The 22,137-nt window shown below is 42.5% G+C and overlaps 1 protein-coding gene across 38 annotated transcripts in view; it reads right to left on the bottom strand.

Annotated features, from left to right (window-relative positions):
- The window catches only part of CAST (calpastatin), a 95,015-nt gene extending 81,265 nt beyond the window's left edge, over positions 1–13,750 (bottom strand). For 20 of the 38 annotated variants that reach the window (XM_042840393.2, XM_042840392.2, XM_065550215.1 and 17 more), the window contains exons 1-2: positions 13,271–13,635; positions 7,650–7,715 (exon numbers count right to left, since the gene is read on the bottom strand). In XM_042840393.2, the coding sequence (XP_042696327.2) occupies positions 7,650–7,715; positions 13,271–13,345 (141 nt within the window). In that variant the 5' untranslated portion in view covers positions 13,346–13,635. Of the gene's footprint in view, positions 1–7,649; positions 7,716–12,271; positions 12,737–13,270 lie in introns of those variants that run through there. The other 18 variants (XM_042840389.2, XM_065550208.1, XM_065550205.1 and 15 more) reach the window with 6 other exon arrangements.
- Positions 13,751–22,137: the final 8,387 nt, after the last annotated feature.

Here is a 22,137-nt window from a genome sequence, read left to right as displayed (position 1 = left end):
AAAGCAACTTTAAAAAGAAATGACTTTTTAATCCCAATTAACCTTAGTGTCCTTTCAAAACAAAGTCAATTTCCCAACTGTTCTTGCTTTAAACTGAATTGTGGCATTAATTAGCTAATTAGAATTAGCAGCAGCTCTTCTTTTTCCTTTATGCCACTTTTCCTGGTGAGGGTTAAGGCAGCAGCATGGACAGTAGAGAGGATCAGACCTCCTTTTCCTCCACAACAGGCAAGCTGGGAGATTTAATCCCTCCAGTGTATCTTGGGTCAGCCTCGGGGCCTCCACCCAGTGGGACATGCAGAGCTCCAACAGAAGCCTCCCAGGGAGCATCCTTATCAGGTGCCTGAACCACCTCAACTGGCTTCGTCTGATCCAGAGGATTAGCGGCACAGCAAAGGCCCTCTTGAATAGCTGACCTCCTCCTTAGCAGCTCCTTATTAGCAGCAGGTATTTCGTTTAAACTTCTTGAAAACCTAGCACTAGACCAGGGGTCGGCAACCTTTCAGAAGTGGTGTGCCGAGTCTTCATTTATTCACTCTGATTTAAGGTTTTGCGTGCCAGTAATACATTTTAATGTTTTTAGAAGGTCTCTAGCTATAATATATAACTAAGCTACTGTTGTATGTAAAGTAAATAAGGTTTTTAAAATGTTTAAGAAGCTTCATTTAAAATTAAATTAAAATGCAGAGCCCCCTGGACTGGTGGCCAGGACCCAGGCAGTGTGAGTGCCACTGAAAATCAGCTCGCATGCCGCCTTCGGCATGCGTGCCATAGGTTGCCTACCCCTGCACTAGACTTTAGACTTTGCAGGGCAGGAACTACCTCTTGCTATATGTAGCGTATAGCACAACAGGACTGCCATATCCGTTGGGGCCTCTGTTTGCTGCTGTAATAGAATTGTACTCACTTTAATACATTTGTTAGATGCTCAGATACCATGGTGATGGTCAGATTAGATCTTTGGATTACGGCAGAAGTTTTTGTGATATTTTACTCTGTATAATAAAATGGATTAGTCTTTCCCAAAAAAATATGTAGTTAATTATACAAAGCAAGGTAAATCAAACCATGTGAATCAATTCCATACACAGCTGGAGCACCTGAAAAAAAATCATTATCCAGATGTTAATCATGCAATAATACAGGAGATATGATCGGTTTGCATCAACATAATGAATTACACAATGTGATTATGTACTAAAATGTATGTTAGTGCAGTGTCAGATTTACTTTTTTTTTTTTTTTTTTTTTTTTTTTTTTAAACAGACACACACATCCGGACACCAATTTTCCTATTACCATCCTAGGATAAGAAATGTTGCTGAATGCCCCCAACATCCACGGACTTCAGTAGGTACTGAGCACTTCTACAGCATCAGGGACATTTTAAAGGGACACTATCAGTTTCAATTTCTTAAAATTCACTATACAGTCAATCAGTTTAACTAGCTTAAAAATTAATCTTTTAATTCTTTTTTAAAAATGCCTAAGGGATTTTCAATGGAGTTACTAGCAGTCAGCAACTGGGTACTCAAGATCAGAATCAGCATTCTGATGATTGTTATTAGAGGCTGGAAAACCAAAAACAGACACATCACCTCTATTCTTGAGTTCCTACCACAATAAAAAGCCACTAACTTCCTTCCCCAGGTGCAACTTTCAAAGTATACTTCTAATCATGACAGATTTTTTTTTTTTAAGATAATTCCCTGATGAATTCAGTTGGAGGATCTCAAAAGACTTGCATGATATGATGCTCAATTACTGTATATTTGGAACTTACTTCTTCTGAAATATTAGACTAAATGCATTTTATCCTAAATTTGAGGTCAAGCATCCAATGTATTGATTTAAAAACATTTTTTAAAACAAAAACATAACCTTTCAAAAACATCAACAGGGTAACCCATTTTGACAAATGTACAATATTCTTGGGAATGCTTTAGTATTTTGAGTGACTGCACATTCACCTATCATGGGGGATCCAGAAGTAGAAGGTATTTGTAATTTGCATATTCAGCCAAACGGCATCACTATATTTCTTGCACACAACTGTACATGAGCAGCTCTACTATGACCCTAAGGACTTGTTCGTATAAGGTGATGAATGCCCACCTCCACTGTAAGTCAACAGGAGTTCACTTTACTTATCACTAGAGTTGGTCCAAGTTTTTTCAATTTTCAGTGAAAAATTGTTAATTTTTTGTGTGACTTTTTTTTCTATTTTTTCCACCATCTGACTCTACTCAGCACCTTGCTGGATTACAATCTAAAATTAATGGAGAACAATCTAAACCTTTTAAAAGTCTAACATACAGCTAGACTAACCAGTAAAGTGCATGCACCTGACTTGCATATTCACCTTTTGATGTACTCCATTTAGCACTAACAGAAGTTACACACGCTGGCCAGCCATCTAAGGGCGCATATACAAAGAGGAATAGAGTGGGCACACTCCCTCTGTGCCCCATAGTGTTCTGGGAGGCCCATTGGTTGCAGCAGGAACCAAGCAAAAGTTGCAGGCACTGCAGGTTCCCAAATCCCCTCCCCTTCAGGAAGAGCTGCAGGAGAGAGGACACTGCACTGAGTGCAGGTTCTGCCTGGAGGGAAGGAAGTAGAGGAGCAAGATAGGCAGAAAGAGTGTAGGTGCTGATGGGGAAGGGATTGGTGAGACAGACACACACAGAGAGTAGGTATGGGCTGGTGGGGAGGCGAGAAAGAAGGCTGCTCTGCACCATTTTCTTCAATGACAAGAAAACAGCACAGCAGAATGGATATCCCTGGATCCTGATACTGGCCTCATCCGCTTGTTGTTCCTGCTTCAGTTAGCTTCTTAGCTGCCTGTGGTACTATACCTAGCTCAGTCATCTCAACCTGGTAAGATACATTGGAAGAAAAATGTTTGTAAATGAAGAAGAGTCACACACTTGAGCTGCTGGCTAAACTACAGGCATAGCACAGCACAGGAAAGAGTTCAAGGGTGAAATCCTGGCCTCACTGAAGTCAATGTCAAAACTCCAATTGACTTCAATGGAGTCAGAATTTCACCCTTGAATTTTTAAGCTCCAAAGACACCTGATTCTTCCACTTAAAGAACTGTTTGGACTTTTAAGTTATTCAGTGTGGTCTAAAACATTTATGATGCAATCATACAGATACATCCTACTGTTTTAAAACAACTTGTAAAATCTGGGACCCAAACAAACTCTGGTAGAGACCTGATAAAATTAGCAGCAGAGACCTACGCTCTCTTCCTCATGCTATAGGCGTATATTTTAGCTGGTGTCTATATATATATATATATATAAAGTCATGGACTAATTACATAAGCAGTCTACTATGATTATCAGAAATATCATTAAAAGAATTATCTTCACACTGCAGGCTCTTAACACCCACCATTAGCACCAAAAGATCATGGAATAAAATGCTAGAAATGGAAAAGTCTTACAGAGTCATCTAGTGTACCTCCTCACCTACACGAGACTATGCCTTACCAATTGCTCTCTACAGTACAATTGCTATGTTTTTTCTAGTCTAGTTGTCAGTGTCCCAAAAGAAAGGACTTCCACTCATTTCCTTGGGAGATTATTTATACCTTAATAGAGTTCATAGGCTAAACTGTCCCTTTCTTAATTTTATCTCAATTACTAGAAAACCCTCTACTACTCTAAATAATTCTTCTCTCTCTCTCTCTTTGGCATTCCCAGAAATTTCCAAGCAGAATCACATCCCCTTACAGCTACTGCTTAGCTAAATTACACATATGTGATTTTTTAAATTCTTCTTTCAACATAAACCAATTCCTCAGGACTCCCAATCATTTTTGTTGTGCCTCTCTTTATTCTGCCAGTATCTTTCTGATAACGAGGTAGCCAGAACCAAACAAAATATTCTACGTGTATTTAACTAACATTCTGCTGCAGGATAGGAAGCCTCCATGTGCAACTCACAAACTGTGCTGACCTTTTTTATTGAAATATAGCATTTCAAGCTAGTTTTCAGTCTATAATTGCCCACAAGAAACCTGGAAAGTAGGTCATATATTTTGGATTATTACTTAGTTCCACTTTTATTTTTTAATTTGCAGAATTCCAGAGGTACTAGTTATTGCTACTAGAACTAAAGTTGTTTATCAGGTTAAGTAAAATAGTATTCAGTCCTTGACATTTTAGGTATTTATCCACAGTGGAACGGTCATTGGTGAGAGAGAGAGAGAGAGAGAGAGAGATAATATGAATGATTCTGTACTCCAATGGTAAGGGCACCAACCTGGGAGAAGGGAGATCCAGGGTCCTGTCCCCCTGCTCCAATCGTTCTTTCATTATTTATCCAGAGTGCAATCGCTTCAATTGGAGAGACTGAGGGAGTCCCACACCACAATATCCCATAGTTCAGTGGTTAGAGCACTCTCCTGAGAGATGGAAAACTCTTGTTCAAATCCTTTCCTCCCCCTCAGGCAGAAAAGGGGGGGGGGGGGGAGTTGAGCCTGGGTCTCCCACATCTCAGGTAAATGCTCTAAGCATTGGGCTAAGAGCTACAAGGTGGGCAACAGTAGTGGCACTACCACCACCAGGACAGAGTGAGACAGGCAGCCAACTCACTCCTTCAAAAAGCAGTTTAGGCGCCTATACTGCCTGATTCCAGGCAGCTGGTTCCTGTCTGTGGATCTCTAGGCACCTCCCTGTAGCCCAGACGTAGGTGCCCATCTCTGAGACAGGGGTGTGGCTCAACACACACTCCCTTCTGGTCAGTATCTCCTATCGGCTACCTTAGGCTGCTCCCTCGAGTGTCCTGGCTTTTATGGATCGCATTCCGAAATGCCTATCTGTCCCCATTCATCGTATAGGGTGCCTAACTTAGCTTTGTGGATTCCGGTGCTGTTCATGTAATTTTCTAGGTGCCTCAAAGTTAGGTGCTGTGCCGCTCACTGTTGCAACACATAATTCCACCCTGATGTCTCAGGAGAAGGTACACACCCACCAGAGTTAAGATCCAAAACCTGCACAATGTTTTCTCAGAGTAAGAAGTTTAATAATAGCCTTCTACATAGTCTTAGCTAGCTAGAAATAGATCTTTTCAGCAGGAACCCAGAAACAGGAATGCCAAATTTCAAATTGCAGGCTCTCAACTCTGATCATTACCACCAAGAGGTCATTTTTTCTAAATTAAGAGTAAGAGCTCAGCTGGGGAATTTGGCATCAAGCTGAAAAGATATTCTCAACTCACAGAGGAGGTGGAAGGATACTGTATAGGAAAAACCTAAACTATCCTGTAAAGCCTAGAGAAAAGGGACAACTGGGTTCCCAGGCTGCACAATTCCTTCCTGAAACCAAGCAAGAAAGGAAGGCACTTGCCTAAGTCACCCATGTAAGTAAGCACAGTCACAGTAGAGAAGGGTTTTAGGAGGATCCAAGAGTCGATCCAAATTATATTGTATATTATTCAGTTGTAAACAAGGGCTAACATATGTTTTACAATGAGTTACTTTTCAGTAGCTTTTCCTATATAATAAGTATTAGATGTACCTGTTCCTTCTGTTGTTTCTCTTTATATTTTTTTATTTAACAGTAGCTTTTAAGTGTCAAACACTGTAATAAACTTATCTCTGAATCTCTCTATTCTTGTGACTGTTACTTACCAGCTATAAAGAAATCAAGAACCAGAAAGAGGACTAATCTTAACACTAATTAGCATTTGACAACATGCTAGTCTGGTACACTTAATGCAGAGGATCAGGGAGACAACACTTTGCCCTAGGTAATTTATACAAAGTAAGCGTTTGATAACAGCATAAGTAAGTTTAAATTAGCCTCCAAAGAAAACTCCACAAACTGATTCTGACCTATCTTGCCTTGGATGCGATAAGCACATCCTCTTTTCCCCAGACCTCAGGTTCATTGCTCTAAGTAAAATAAGCACCTCGCTGCTGCTGAGGCAAGAATGGGAATGCGGAAGTAGCTATACTATAGCCTGGAAAGTGGCAGTTATAAGTTTAAGGTCAGGCATATATGCTTGCTGACAATGAGCTGTTGTACATTCTTAAAGCAGATGAGTTCATGCAAGAGCTTAGCTAGAGATTCTGATGGAGACAATGCCCATGTACACTTCAGTCTCTTGGACAAAGGATCTCTCTAACAATATGGCACTTATTCAAAATTAGCATGTCCTTTATACAATTAATTTCATTATGCTGCGTTTATTTCTTTAACAAGTTATTATGGAATGTATATACCACCTCCCTTCTGTAGTAGGAGCACTGACACTAGAACAGAGCACCCTCTTCTTACAAATCAGACTGTTTTAATCTTAATATTTTTCCTCTTTTAGGGTAACTCTTGTGTTGGAGAACCCGGGTGTCACTTTTGATCATTTCCTTGCATAGACAAAAGTCCATGGTCATAAACTGTTTTGAGTTGTAAACCAAAGCACTCTCAAAAGTTAAAAAAAAGAGAAAGGTAATTTGAGATAACCCACATCACACCAAACTGTTTAGGTTTGGCAACACAGCACTGGCTATAAACAATGATTCATACCTTACAAGCTGGGGGACTTGGGCATAACAACCTTTACCTTTATTCAAATAGGCTGGAAAAACTTGGGCACAAAAAGGAATGTGCAGACAGAATCAGAGAGGGTGTATTATAGTAACAATTGTTCCTTCAAGCAGCATCATATTTAATCATCTGGCTAAAACCAACTTAAGTAAAACAGAAGACCTCATGTTACAGGCAAATTACCATTCATCTGGGAAGTGTCAAAGGCACCACTGAGATTTAACCAACACAATCACTAGGCTGATTGAAATTTCAGTTTTCAGATCTTTTGAATTAATAGAGAGATATACAATGTTTATTACAATATGTTTGGTATTACATGAATTTCATTAGGAGAAGTATTTGGTGTGACCCAGAAGGCTAGTTAGAAATAAGTTTAAAAATCTGTCTTTTTAAAAGCACCCTACGAGCATGTCCCGATTTATCAGCGTTCAGAATACTGTTAAAAACACACATTCAAATCCACAGATAGTCTGCCCACCATGTGTAGTGTCCTCCACACACAAGCCTGGCTTGGTTGCTGTGCTGCCCTTAGCTTCTCCATAGGTGACACTAGCAATAGCAGACACAAAGTGCCTAGTGATAGTTAAATGCTGCTCCCAGCAGCATTAGCTTCCATGGATTTTTCTAAGTTAAATGGAACAAAATATGCCACATCGTGGCACAGCCAGGATTAGGCAACAGGAGTTCTTGGCTCCTGGTTCTGAGCTCAATCTTAGAGACCTGTCTGACTGCTGAATTACAAATATCAATTCCAGATAAAGTAGCATTTGCAGAGATAGGGTACCCTTCTAAAATAAATACATGAACCCTAATTCTCCACTCATGCCAACAGGCAGATTTGAAGTGACAGGGGAATCAGAGCAGAACTCTTTTCACACAAAACTGAACAGCACAGGATAGATTTATATTTTTTTTGGAAAATAAGAGCTATTAGTGAACACCACTAGTCAGCTGTCTTCAAGCTACTACTTTGCTGTTTAAAAACAAACCACCATAAAAATTATCACAGAATGAGTAGATGTTCTCGGCTATATAATCATACATGCTGGAGTTCATTTTAATATAATACGGTGCTTTGCATTTATTTACCTCGGTGACTTCTGATCCTTTTTTATCTCCAGATTTAGAAGATGCTCCACTTTTCTTGTCACCATGCTGCAAGATTAAAAAAAGTCATTAATAAAATTAATAGCTAAATCTTATACTGCATCTTCTATATAAAGAGAATCTCAAATGCCTTACAGACAGTACATGTCAGGAACACATCATTCATTGTAATCAAGATCTCCACAGAGTGAATCATGAAAATTATTCATCACCAGTAGACAACAGATAAAGTTTTTAGGAGACAAGAAGCATAACTTCAAATGAAATCACAAGCAGAATTTAGGCAGACAGAATAATTATTTTCAGTGATGGAATCTGGCCAGAACAGTAAGCTTAACACTAGGGCTCTTGTGAAAACTGCTACAAGACATTCAAATACCTGAATCTGTTTCATAGCTCCTCCTCCAGGAATTCAGTGTTCCTTAACTCTATTTTGGTCTTTAATTCAGTATTGCTTTAAATCCCGATCTAACTCCCGCTGACTTCAGTAGATGTCGGATAGGGTGCTTAGAGAGAGTAGCACTACTCACTGAATCATGAACACTACTTCCAACATCTATGTTTTCCTTGGAGGCATTCCATCCAAGTTTTCACCAGGCCTGCAGTTATACTGTTGGTATATGGCAACAATTCCTGTCACAGTTTAGACCTAGCTGCACATTTGACCTGTCTCAATCACTCTCAGGAGTTAAGCTTCTTGCCTTCAGCAGTCCTGGGGTGGAATCCCATGATTCTCCCACACTTAGATGACCCCAGGCACCCCCTTATGTACCAACCATGATTACTCAGCAGGCCTGAGTGGGTTCAGGTCCAGCAAGTCTTCCCTTTGGAAGTTCTGATCAGTGCTGAATATCAACACAAACAGCCTTTGCAAAACAAAGTAGTGTTTAATCATAACAACAGGAATAAAGCATAACACGAGAAAAGGGGTTTTAACACAAGAAAGAGGTCCACACACATATTTCCATTACGTAAAGCTTGGGCAGACCTATCTTATCCCAAACCCTAGGGACTGAGCTTGTCTGTTCTCCAACTATCTCTGCCTCGCTCTCTCCTTTTCTTCAGGGACTGCCTATTAATCAATTCCAAAGTCCTTTGATTCAATTCCCTCCCCCCCACCGAGCCCCACTTCTGCTGGTTACAAGCCAGCCAATGGAACTCACCATGAATAGAGATGAAACTTCACACAAATGGCATCTACACTGTCCCTTTAAGTACCAGTATATGAGACTATCTGAAGAATTTGTTTGCTTTCCCACATAAATACAGTTAGCTCCTAGTGGAGTTAACCCACAAGACACACCAAACCACCTAGTCTTTAACGGATCTGAACCTCTATTCTGAGCTGAATGACACCCTAAAAGGTATACACCATCCTGAATCCAGAAGTGCAGGTCCCATTGACATCAATGGCATTTCTGTACTCAGACTGAGTGCAGTATATGACTGTAAGAATGAAGTGCATGCAATACCAGAACAATGCCCAGCTTTTCAGATAAGATATCTGTTCAGACGAGGGCTCGACTAACAGTTCTTGCATTGCTTTACTGTACCTCCACACAATCTGTGTTTTATTGCTTTTGGCGGTTTCTTTAGGGTGGGGAATAGCTTTAAAAACAATATCATAGATTTATAGTCCAGTTTAATTTTTGACTATGGACTTGTTTAGCTGCACCTCCTCCCCCTTTCTGGTTTCTCTGAGCACGCCCCTCAAGTCCCCTCTCTTTGTCCCTTTACCTATTGTGGGGTAGAACTTCACAATTCTTCCACTCTTAGACCAGACCCTGAGCTACAGTACTGTGTGTATTAACTGTGCTTAGCTAGCAGGTATGATTGAGTTCAGACACCCCTGGCTTTTCCCTTCAGGTATCCATGACCAGTGGGGTATACAGTGGCCGGCCAGCCAGCCTTCTTAAAACCCAAGTATTGTATATTTTAACAGTAGGAACAAAGCTCTTAGAAAACAAAGGATTTTAAAATAACACTTATGTAGGCACATGTCTATCTTATCTAAAATCTTACCATCACCTGAAAATAAGCTAGGCAGGCATAACTTCTTCAAATGCCCCTGGTAGGTGCCGAGTATCAGTCTGGTTCCCCAAATAACTCCCCCCTTTTTGACAGAGACCTTTTTTAAACTGCTATAGTCCTTTTGGTCTTCTGTGTTGCTAGGCTTTGGTCCTCTGGACAAAACCAGTCCAGTAGGCTAAGCAGCAGATCAAGTCACACTCCTCAGAGCCAGTGGCTCTGCCTTTGTCCCTTATCTCTACTTCTGAGGGAATTCTGCACACAATATTAAAAATTCTGCAAATGTTGTCAATAAATAAATGTGGAGGCTCCAGAATGGCAGTGGGTAGCACAGGCAACTGGCTGCACGGAGGTGGGAGATCACACTGCAGCCCCCTCCCACTCCCTGGGACATAGACTTGGCAATGAGGTGCATTGCCAGACACAGCACAAGGGCCAGGCCAGCCCCAGAAATACTCCAGGGACCTGCCCCTCCATGCCAGGCACACCAAGTGTGGGCAGGCAGGCTCAGCCCAGCAGGATCCAAGTGTGGAATGCCTTAATGTGAGGGAATCCCGGTGTGGGGTAAGAGGATTCTGTGTGGGGCAATCTAGGTGTTGGCAACTCGGGGGGGAGGGGTCCAGGTGGGGAAGGGGATCTGGATGCACAGGAATTCATTGGGGGAGCTCCAGGTACAGCAGCAATGGAGTGCTGCAGGGGGGTGGAGGTGAAGGTGGTTAGGGCTCAGTGGGGGGGGGGGGGGGGAGAGAAAGAGTGTCTGGGTGTGGGACGATAATACTGCCCCCTCAGCTGCCCCAGAACCTACATGGGGCATATAAAAAGCATCTTCTAATAGACGCTTTTCCCCTGGGCATGCTGGGTCTGGGGAGGGGAGGCGTGGCTGCGGCTGCCCCAGAGCTCCTCCAGGCAGAGGGGAGATTCTGGGCTTTGGCCAGCCCAGGGCTCCTGCGGTTGGGGTGTGGCACGTGCTCTGGGCTTCTCTGGAGGGGGAGGCTTGTGGCTCTGGCCGCAGGGGGGGTGCCGGGGGTCTCAGGGCTCCAGCCATGGGAAGGGCGCGAGTGTAACCTGGGGCCAGCCTCCCCAAAGGGAGGGCTCCACCCATGCCGCCCATGCAGGGAGGGTCTGGGTGCTGGGGGAGTGGGGCTTGGTTGTTTGACTTAAAACAGTGACTGAAGTTGTATAATTAAATTATGTTCCAGCAAACTTTCTACAGAGCAGATCTGATGTAAATCAGGATTAGCAATGTCATGGATTTCTCATATCCATATATAAATTTAGCAATTTAAATGATTCAGAGATTCAAACATTCAAAAAGTCACCTTATATAAAGTATATTTTGGTGGTGTAAATCAGTGACATGCAAATATTATAATCACAACCTATGTACTTTATTATTTTATGATTTCACTATAACCTGTAAAGTCAGAATGCTTCCCTATATGTCTAACACATTATGTGGAAAGACCAGACTTGCTAAAAACATGCACATAAAGGTTAGCTAAAAGTAGATACACTTATCTCATAGAACTGGAAGGGACCTCGAAAGGTCATCAAGTCCAATCCCCTGCCTTCACTGCAGGACCAGGTATTGTCCTTGACAGATTTTTGCCCCCGATCCCTAAATGGCCCCCTCAAGGATTGAACTAACAACCCTGGCTTTAGCAGGCCAATGCTCAAACCACTGAGCTATCCATCCCCCAAAAGTAATCTTTGGTAGCTCAAATATAGCTAAACTGCCAAGTTCCATCAAAGAACCATGGCTTACTTAGGTAGGTTCACACAAGTTAGTTCAAAAAAAAAAATACCTGCAGCCAAAAACAATTTTATGAAAACTTGTACCAACTAGGACTCTATTCAGAGTGGGAAAGAAAAAGTCCAAAATTAACTTAGCCTTTAAAAATAATTAATCACTTATTAGATTGATTATGGAAGTCCTTCTGAAATGGCAAGGCATGTATTTTAATGGACTATATAGAGAAAATATAACTGGACAATATTTCATATTAAAATAACATCAACTTAAAAATTTCAAAGTTTCAAATCACATCTTCTACACAAAAGTATTATTCTTTACTAATTTAAGATGAACATAGTGAGCACTTTAATTACTTGATCCATTCATTGTTATTTACTAGATATTCTCCTAAACAACAAAACCAGTGCATCAGTGTCTAACTTAATATGAATTCAGTGACTCCGTAGTTCTTGCTTGATATAGCTGACAGTTGCTTCCTCATTCCTTCTCCTACAGTCCCACATACTGTAGCTACCTTTTAAAACGTGGAATACAACATATCCAAGCTACAAAAGTGAGCTAGACTGTACGTCACACATACCAGAGCAGGGCGAGTTTCCCCAAATAGAGGGTGGGGCAAATGCACCCCCTGTAATTTTACTGAATGCAGTAGAGTTACACAAGGAATGCATTTGGCTCTATCTTTAAGCGTCTAACCTTCAGCACTAATGCTCTCCCATTCCCTACACCCGTATTATTGACACACTCGCTGGCAAGAGCCACACACGCAACCCAAGAGATTCAAATCCACTCTGTCAGTAGCAGAGCTGGCTAGATTTACCGTCGCATACCACCAGCTTGCAAAAGCCATGGCCGGAACGTGTTCCTCCTTTAAGATAATCCTTTCCCTCCAAGCACAGCGGAGCGTTTCAAAGCGCACAGGCTCAGGACTGTAGAGCCAAGCTGGGGCTGACCCAGCCGCTGGGGCGGGCGGCGCTTTGGCAGCGGGGTTGGCGCTCCAGGTTGGGTGTGCCGCCCCTGTAGGGCAGGAGCAAGCGGAAAGGGCTGTTGGCCCGGCCTCGGCTGCGCCCCTCCCAGTCCCCAGGGCTTTAGGGACTACGGAACAGCTCGCAACGCGCCCCTCATTACAGCGAGTCTGCCCTGCATCAGCCCGGGGGGAAGGGCTGCGCTGTTCCCCTCCCCTCCGCCAATGGCCCGCAGCGGGGCTGCGCTGGGCTGTTCCGCTCCGCCCCCGTGGCCCGCTGCGCTGTGCTGCGCTGGGCTGTTCCGCTCCGCCCCCGTGGCCCGCTGCGCTGGGCTATCACCGCACCCTCGTGGCCCGCAGCGGGGCTGCGCTGCGCTGTCACCGCCCCCCCCCCCCGACCCGCGGCCCGCAGCGGTGTTGCGCTGCGCTGTCACCGCCCCCCCCCCCCGACCCGACCCCCGCAGCGGGGCTGCGCTGCGCTGTCACCGCCCCCCCCGACCCGACCCGAGGCCCGCAGCGGGGCTGCGCTGCGCTGTCACCGCCCCCCCCGACCCGACCCGAGGCCCGCAGCGGGGCTGCGCTGCGCTGTCACCGCCCCCCCCCCGACCCGAGGCCCGCAGCGGGGCTGCGCTGTCACACACACTCCCCCTTCCTATGGCCCGCAGCGGGGCTGAGCCGGACAGCCCACTCTGCTAACCCCGCGCTACCCTAGGGGCGCTCCCCTCTTGCGGGCGGCGCTGACGCATTCCCCCGTCCTGACAAGCAGCAGGCAGGAAGCCCAGTTGGCACCCGGAGCCCTGGCGCGGCGGAGCTTTGGGCGCCGCCCTTGCCCCGCGCCCTGGTTCCGACACTTACCGCTCTGCTCCCCTTGCCCGCAGCCCCCGCAGGCTTGGAGGAGGACGACTTCTTCCCTTTATGTGGCTGAGACATAGCCGCGGCGGCTCTTCGCTCGGCGCCTCTCTGCGCAGTGTTTACGGGGCGATGTAACGGGCAGGGAGAGGGGGGCAGGTTACATGTATCTGCGGAGCAGCTTTTCCGAGGCAGCCAGAGCCAACTCTAGGCTGCAACCTAGCAAGTCCCTCCTCTTCCTGCAGCCTCGGCTGCTGGACCAGCTGCTCTAACTGCACCACTCCTCTGCCCCGACTCATCCCCGCTGGGCTCAGTGTTTGTTGAGAAGGAGGGGACGGACCAGCTGCTCTAACTGCACCACTCCTCTGCCCCGGCTCATCCCCGCTGGGCTTTTGCTGAGAAGTAGGGGACGCTGACTGGAAGATGCTTGGTGGTGGTTTTGCTGCTTGCCAGGACATACCTTGCAGGCTTACTTGCAGAATGGGGACTGGGCGTGGTCCTCTTGTTTCTTTTAGGCTTCATAGCTGAGCTGGGATTTGTTCTCCTTCCTGTGATAGAAACTACAGTGGGGGAAGCCATAAAAACTCAAACCAAACTGGAACTTATTTTGAGGCTTTGAGAAAAACACTGGGGGAAAAAGTTACCATTTAAGGTATATATTTCGTGTGCTCTTCCTGGATTAAGCTGCAAGTGGAAATATCAAAAGCAAATTTATTGTGAGATTTCTAGCTGAAGTTTTTCATCATATCAGTTTTAGTAAGCATCCCACTTGAGGCCTGCTTCTGAAGAGGTGCTTGAGCCATTTACAACTTCCTTCCCAATAATTGTTCAAAAACTCCATGCCTTGTTGAATTTAGCCCAGTACTTGTTCCAGATTTTACATTCCTGTAGCTCAAAATCATCAATCATTTAACCTTTAAATTTCTACACCAGTGAATGCAAAAAGGTTCTCTCTAACTAACTAAATGTTTTCTGGTGAGTATCAGTTTTAATGGGTCTGCCTTGTATCCTGCAACAACAACAAAACCTTCCCTTTTGATTATTAAAGAGTAACTATGAAGTTTCAAATTTACATATTAAATAAGTTTTTAACCTTTGCTGCCACAACTTAGATTATTAGTTCTGAAAGAATTTTCAAAATTTAGTTTCAAAAAGGTAAATTCTAAATGCCCAACTCCTGCAAACACTTATGCAGAAGGCTTGGCAGTCTATGACACACCAGCAACTTCTCTTAGACACCGGAGGAACAATTTATGGTCAATCAAAAATCCAGCAGGACCATCTGAGCCTGATCCAAAGTCAGAACATTATTATTTGTGACTCTGAATGCATGAACGCAGCCCCAAAATAAGAATTTAAGTTAGTCTGGATCTGGCAGAGATACTGAGGTGTACCTGTAACTGAAAACCCATCACTTTAATTATTGCCTTCCAAAATAAAGGGAAATTAAAGACACAAGATTAATTGGCAAGAATATAGGAAAGCAACTCGTACATAGTTTGAGTAAAATAGATGTGTGCTTGGGGAGCTCTAGGCCATGGAGCAGTACTGGAGCCTCTCTACTCCCCCTGAGATTAAATTTTGTACTGTAGAACAGGCCTGAGTGTGCTCCTTACATCCTGTGCCCATCCTACTACACCAGAATAGCATCAGTTTCACCACATTCAGGACCTTCCACAGTTTTTACATGGGCTTGAGGATTTGGCCCAAACCAAGGCATTTCACTGAGTCTGGCAGTAATAGCAACACTGTCCTACTTTAAGCTTTAAACAGCCAAAATGGGAAAGGGTTGGACCTGCAAGTGGCCCATCTTGGGGAACTCAGAAATGCTAGGCATTCTTATCAGAAACCGTATTGGCTCTAACTGAGTGTGGGGGACTAGTCCACCAGGAGCCCAACCCTTTCTATTCTGAAGAAGCAATCAGAATAACTGACATATGGATTTCTCAAAGGTTGTAGCAAGTTGGATGTAATTAATAATTTGGAAGGAAGTAGGAGAACCCTATTCCAATTGTTTAAGTACGTTTTGTTCTGTTATATTGCTATTCAGTTCTCAAATAGGAAGAAAAATATTTACATTAACATGAGACTGTGTATTAAGTTCTCATTAATACATATTTAATATTAAATATAGTAAGTTTACAGATAAGTTTATTCTAAGTGTTAGCTTTGTAGAAATTATTTTATAATACAGTTCAAAATATTGAATATATTTTAAGTGTATTGATGAATACTTAAGAGAAATATAAGTACATATTTTATATGCTGAAATGACTGTGATTGTCTTATATAATTGCATTGATTTAATGTAAAACTTAATAAATTTATCTTTAAAACTTTTTACATTTCCAAGAGAATTTTGACTGTACTCTAACCATGCTTTCAGAAAGATGGATATAGAGATAAAAGTACTGTGAGTAACAGTTTGAGGGTCTGATTCTGATCTCACTTACCCCAGTGTGAAACTAGTAAGAGGTGAGTCAAACCTTGTGTGTCTAAAACAATTGTACCAGGCTAAATGCAATTGAGAGATGAGTGTATGGGTGAGATGCAGAGGCGGATGGAAGGTTGAAGGACTGGTTTAATATATGAGTTTAACAAGTGTCTTTTGTGTTTTAATTTAAAAAAATAACCCCTTGGGTCTCACCAACAGGTCTAACAGATTGTACTGCATTCTTGAGGCTGCAGTGCATAGGATACTCCCTGCTGGCACTTCTACAGGAAAAGGAGGAAGCCTGTTTGAGCACCACTCCTTTAATTGCTCTGCTCCTGATGACAGTCATTTGCAGGGGTGGCTCTATGTATTTTGCCGCTCCAAGCACGGTAGTCAGGCGGCTTTCATCGGCATGCCTGCAGGAGGTCCACCGGTCCCGCAGCTTCGGCGTACCCGCCGCCGAATTGCTGCCGAAGCTGCAGGACCAGTGGACATCCCGCAGGCATGCCGCCGAAGGCCGCCTGACTGCCGCCCTCACAGCGACCAGCAGGCCGCCCCCCGCGGCTTGCCGCCCCAGGCACGCACTTGGTGCCTGGAGCTGCCCCTGGTCATTTGAGCGCAGTAACAGAAATTAGGGAGCAAACAGTAGCATTCATGATTAGACAAGAATATGTGAGAAAACCACAATAATTTAGGTCTCAATTCTGACGGGTGCTCAGCTCTCTGGTCCTGATCCAGAGGCAGTGCTAGCCCGTTGGGGGGAATAAGCAGGAATATTTTTGGCTCCCCCCAATAATAAATAATAATAATAATAATTAATAATAAAAAGCTGCTCGATGGCCCTAAGCAATTGCTTAGTATGCTTATGCCTAGCACTGGCTCTGCCCTGATCCAGCAAATCACCTCAGTACAGTACATGCTTAAATAAGAACAGCCATACTGGGTCAGACCAATGGACCATCTAGCCCAGTCGCCTGTCTTCTGACAGTGGCCAATACCAGGTGCTTCAGAGGGAATGAACAGAGCAGGGCAATTATCGCATGATCCATCCCCTATTGTCCAATCCCAGTTTCTGGCAGTCAGAGATTTAGGGACACCCAGAGCATGGGATTGTGTCCCTGACCATCCTGGCTAATGTCCATTGGTGAACCTATCCTCCATGACCTCATCTAATTATTTTTTTGATCCCAGTTATAATTTCGGCCTTCACAACATCCCCTGGCAATGAGTTCCACAGGTTGGCTGTGTGTTCTGTGAAGAAGTACTTCCTCTTGTTTGTTTTAAACCTGCTACCTATTACTTTCATTAGGTAACCCTGGTTCTTGGGTTATGTGAAGGAGTATATAACACTTCCTTATTCACTTTCTCCACACCATTCATGATTTTATAGACCTTTAACATATCCCTCTTTAGTCATCTCTTTTCCAAGCAGCATAGTTCCAGTCTTTTTAATCTCTCCTCACATGGATACTGTTCCATATCCCTAATAATTTTTTTTGCCCTTTTCTGAACCTTTTCCAGTTCTAATATATCTTTTTTTGATATGGGATGACCAAAACTGGAAGCAGTATTCGAGATGTGGGCATACCATAGATTTATATAGTGGCATTATGATATCCTCCATATCTTTTGGCCCAGAACAATCTCAAACCAAGATCTATTCATACACTGCAGCCAAGATTGCCAGGAGGAGGGACAAGGTCCCTCACCAAAGGCTCTGATGTAAATTAAGCTGCCATGGGATAAAAGGGAAGGTCCTTTCATGGACTGAGAACTGGTTAAAAGACAGGGAACAAAGGGTAGGAATTAATGGTAAATTCTCAGAATGGAGAGGGGTAACTAGTGGTGTTCCCCAAGGGTCAGTCCTCGGACCGATCCTATTCAACTTATTCATAAATGATCTGGAGAAAGGGGTAAACAGTGAGGTGGCAAAGTTTGCAGATAATACTAAGCTGCTAAAGATAGTTAAGTCCAAAGCAGACTGTGAAGAACTTCAAAAAGATCTCAAAAAACTAAGTGATTGGGCAACAAAATGGCAAATGAAATTTAATGTGGATAAATGTAAAGTAATGCACATTGGAAAAAATAACCCCAACTATACATACAATATGATGGGGGCTAATTTAAATCAAGAAGTCAGGGAAAAGATCTTGGAGTCATCGTGGATAGTTCTCTGAAAATGTCCACGCAGTGTGCAGAGGCGGTCAAAAAAGCAAACAGGATGTCATTAAAAAGGGGATAGAGAATAAGACTGAGAATATATTATTGCCCTTCTATAAATCAATGGTATGCCCACATCTCGAATACTGCGTACAGATGTGGTCTCCTCATCTCAAAAAAGATATACTGGCACTAGAAAAGGGCAACTAAAATGATTAAGGGTTTGGAATGGGTCCCATATGAGGAGAAATTAAAGAGGCTAGGACTCTTCAGCTTGGAAAAGAGGAGGCTAAGGGGGGATATGATAGAGGTATATAAAATCATGAGTGATGTGGAGAAAGTAGATAAGGAAAAGTTATTTACTTATTCCCATAATACAAGAACTAGGGGTCATCAGATGAAATTAATAGGCAGCAGGTTTAAAACAAATAAAAGGAAGTTCTTCTTCACGCAGCGCACAGTCAACTTGTGGAACTCCTTACCTGAGAAGCTTGTGAAGGCTAGGACTATAACAGAGTTTAAAAGAGAACTGGATAAATTCATGGTGGTTAAGTCCATTAATGGCTATTAGCCAGGACGGGTAAGGAATGGTGTCCCTAGCCTCTGTCTGTCAGAGGATGGAGACGGATGGCAGGAGAGAGATCACTTGATCATTGCCTGTTAGGTTCACTCCCTCTGGGGCACCTGGCATTGGCCACTGTCGGTAGACAGGATACTGGGCTAGATGGACCTTTGGTCTGACCCGGTATGGCCTTTCTTATGTTCTTATGAGGCTTTGGAGATGGATTGGCCATGTGCTTCGGATGGAAACTGATTCCATCACCAGAGTAGCAAGATGGACACCTGCAGGCAAGCGAAAATGAAGCCGCCCGAAAACAACATGGCGAAGAGCTGTGGAAGCCAAGCTGAAAAACCTGGGGCATAGCTGGGGAACCATTGAAAGACATGCCAGAAACAGACAGCAGTGGAGGAGCTTCGTCACTGCCGTAAACGCCAGAGGTGTAATGGGAACATCATGATGATGATGATTATATTTGCTGTCTTATTATCTATCCTTTTCCTAATGGTTCCTAACATTCTGTTAGCTTTTTTGACTGCCGTTGCACATTGAACGGATGTGAACTGTCCACAATGACTCCAAGATCTCCATCTTGAGTTGTAACAGCTCATTTAAATTCCATCATTTTGTATGTATAGTTGGGATTATGTTTTCCTATGTCCATTACTTTGCACTTATCAACATTGAATTTCATGTGCCATTTGGTTGTCCGGTCTTTCAGTTTTGTGAGATCCCTTTGTAACTCTTTGCGATTTGCTTTGGACTTAACTATCCTGAGTAATTTTGTATGATCTGCAAATTTTGCCACCTCACTGTTTTTTTCCAGATCATTTATGAATATGTTGAACAGCCGTGGTCCCAGTAGAGATCCCTGGGGCACACCACTGCTTACCTCTTTCCATTCTGAAAACTGACCATTTATTCCTACCCTTTGTTTCCTGTCTTTTAACCAATTACTGATCCATGAGAGGACTTTCCCTCTTATCCCATGACTGCTTACTTTGCTTAAGAGCTTTTGGTGAGGGACCTTATCAAATGGTTTCTGAAAGTCCAATTACACTATATCCACTGGATCGCCCTTGTCCACATGTTTGTTGACCCCCTCAAAGAATTCTAATAGATTGGTGATGTATGATTTCCCTTTAAAAAAGCCATGTTGACTCTTCCCAAACAAATCATGTTCATCTATGTGTCTGATAATTGACTATAGTTTCAACCAATTTGCCTGGTACTGAAGTTAGGCTTGCCAGCCTGTACTTGCCAGGATCACCTCTGGAGCCTTTTTAAAAAATTGGTGTCACATTAGCTATCTTTCAGTCATCTGGTATCAGAAGTTGATTTAAGTGATAGGTTACACACCACACTTAATAGTTCTGCAATTTCATATTTGAGTTCTTTCAGAACTCTGGGGTGAATACCATCTGGTCCTGGTGACTTATTACGGTTTAGTTTATCAATTACTTAGCTTTAAGTATGTGAGAAGTCCTAGGTTAGTTATGCATGTAAATACAGTTTGAAATATCTCTCAGAGCTCCCACATATCTGTAAAGTTTATCAGATAAATACTGAGGGCCAGTTACTCTAAGAGGTCTCAAGTTAGTTCCAGATTATTATTTCTAAAGTTGTGCTCCTAAATTGTATGTGTGTGCTAACAGTTCTTACATGTCTAGCACAAACAAGTGTTATGTGGATAGCAAACATCCACACCCATGTTTAAGTGTGCAAAAACTTGGACAACTGAAAATTGAGTATAATTTTAAGTACAAATTTGGAGGACATTTCTGAAAATTTGATCCTGAAAGCTTCAAAAATCAACATATGCAGCTGCTAAAATTTCCAGTAATAAAGCTACCTAAAAGGTAGGCATTCAGCTATCAATAGTCACATGCCCTGTGTTCTTATTTTTCTATGAGTAAATACTGTGCAAACATAGTCACACTGAATTGTGATGTAGATTATTTTCTGTAACGTATCAGCACCGTTCTATCTCTATTTGTGGATGTGTTCCATGAGCCAGTCTATGCATCAGTGCAGCCATCAGTAAGCAGGTAAAGCAATAAAATGCTCATTCACCTTAAGTAACGGAAGAAAGTACCATATAGCCTTGTGGCTACTAGTCTTTTTTTCTAATGTAACTAGTTCATCCACTGAACTGTAGGTACATAATAACATTTATATGCCAATACATTTTCATCCGTAACCCTACCTCTTTGTTGTAGTAAAAATTACAAATAATATAAACTGATACTAGAGAATTTCTTTTTGAAAAGGAGTAAATTGAATGGTAACCACTCTTATCTGGACCTTGAGCACAGGGTAATAAGATTTGCAATAGTATCTAGTATTATACAGACAGCCTGCACTGGCCATTTTGGATTTTCTCCAAGCCTTTACATTTCCTTTGTTCTATTCTTTTTATATAGTAAGTATTGTGTGTGCATTTTGAACAGCATTGCTTCTGAAGTTTTAGCAGAGTCTGTCTTCTAACACATCATCGCAAACACGTTACATTTAGTGTCAGTCTTATGCTGGAGTCATTCAGAAGAGTTAGTTGTTTTGGTGGTGCAGTTGTTAGTAAACAGATAAATCAATCAAATGCTTGTAACCCTTAGTTACCAGAAGAGTGCATTTTCTCTTCAGTTGCAGCTTATGTAACTTTTGATATATACACCTTCATTGTGTACCTCCAAAGACATATTGGTTTGCTATAGCATTTTTTTCTACTTCCCCCTTAACTTTGTAACCTTTTATTGTGGATAAAAGTATCTAAAAAGAAATCTTTACATGTTTAATATTCATCCCCAGTTACTAATTTCCATGCATGCTTTCAAGTTTAAGAGTAGTTTGTGGCTTACACTTTGTCACTTGCAGAAGGGCATCACATCTATATATGTACTGATATAGCTCCTGTTACTTTAGTATCTGTGCACCTCACAAACAGCAATGAATTTATCCTTGCAACATTGCTGTGAGCTCGCCTCATTTTGCAGCTGAGATGTCTGGCACTGAGATGTGGAGTGACTTGCCCAAGGATACACAGTAAGTTTGTGACATGGCCAGCATTTGAACTCAGAACCACAAAACCATCCTTCCCCTCTCATCACAGGCTACTGTATTCAGACCTTGAAGGCTTCAGTAGAGGATGGATAAAAAGATACTAATATGTATTTGATCTTAAAATCCTAACAAGATCCACTGAAATATTTTCAACATTTCAGACATTTGTATTAATATTTATACTGTGGTAGCACCCAAAATGTACAAGGTGCTTTTTAAACTCAGAGAAATATTAAAATTAAACTTCTGGGAATTAATACAAAACACGTTAATGATTGAGTTTCTGATAGGGCCAGTCTTGCATATTTTGAAAGGAACTGTGAGACTCCCTAAATGCTAGTTTCTTCAATCCCTTTCTTTCTCCTTCCCTTCTTTCACAAAGAAGTGCTTGCCGCTCTTACCCCTTCCTTCCATTTTCTTCCTATTTAAAAACAAAAATCTTTCTTTCTTATGACTGTTCCCAACCACAGTATTTTGCCTGGGCACTACAAGCACTGTGCAACCACATAACTGGATGACCACGAAACCTTACAGCATGTGAAGAACACTGTTTATAACCAATATGTTTGATTTTTTGAGCACCTATGTCTAACATTTCCTTTAAAAAGCATTAATATTTATATTTCTATATTAAGAAGGAGGAATTAAGGGTGCTAAGTTTAC

This window comes from Chrysemys picta, chromosome 6 (genome assembly GCF_011386835.1).
Source record: "Chrysemys picta bellii isolate R12L10 chromosome 6, ASM1138683v2, whole genome shotgun sequence".
In the NCBI taxonomy this organism is placed as follows: Eukaryota; Metazoa; Chordata; order Testudines; family Emydidae; genus Chrysemys; species Chrysemys picta.
The sequence above is the reverse complement of the archived record's forward strand: the minus strand, read 5'-3'. Positions and strand labels throughout refer to the sequence as shown.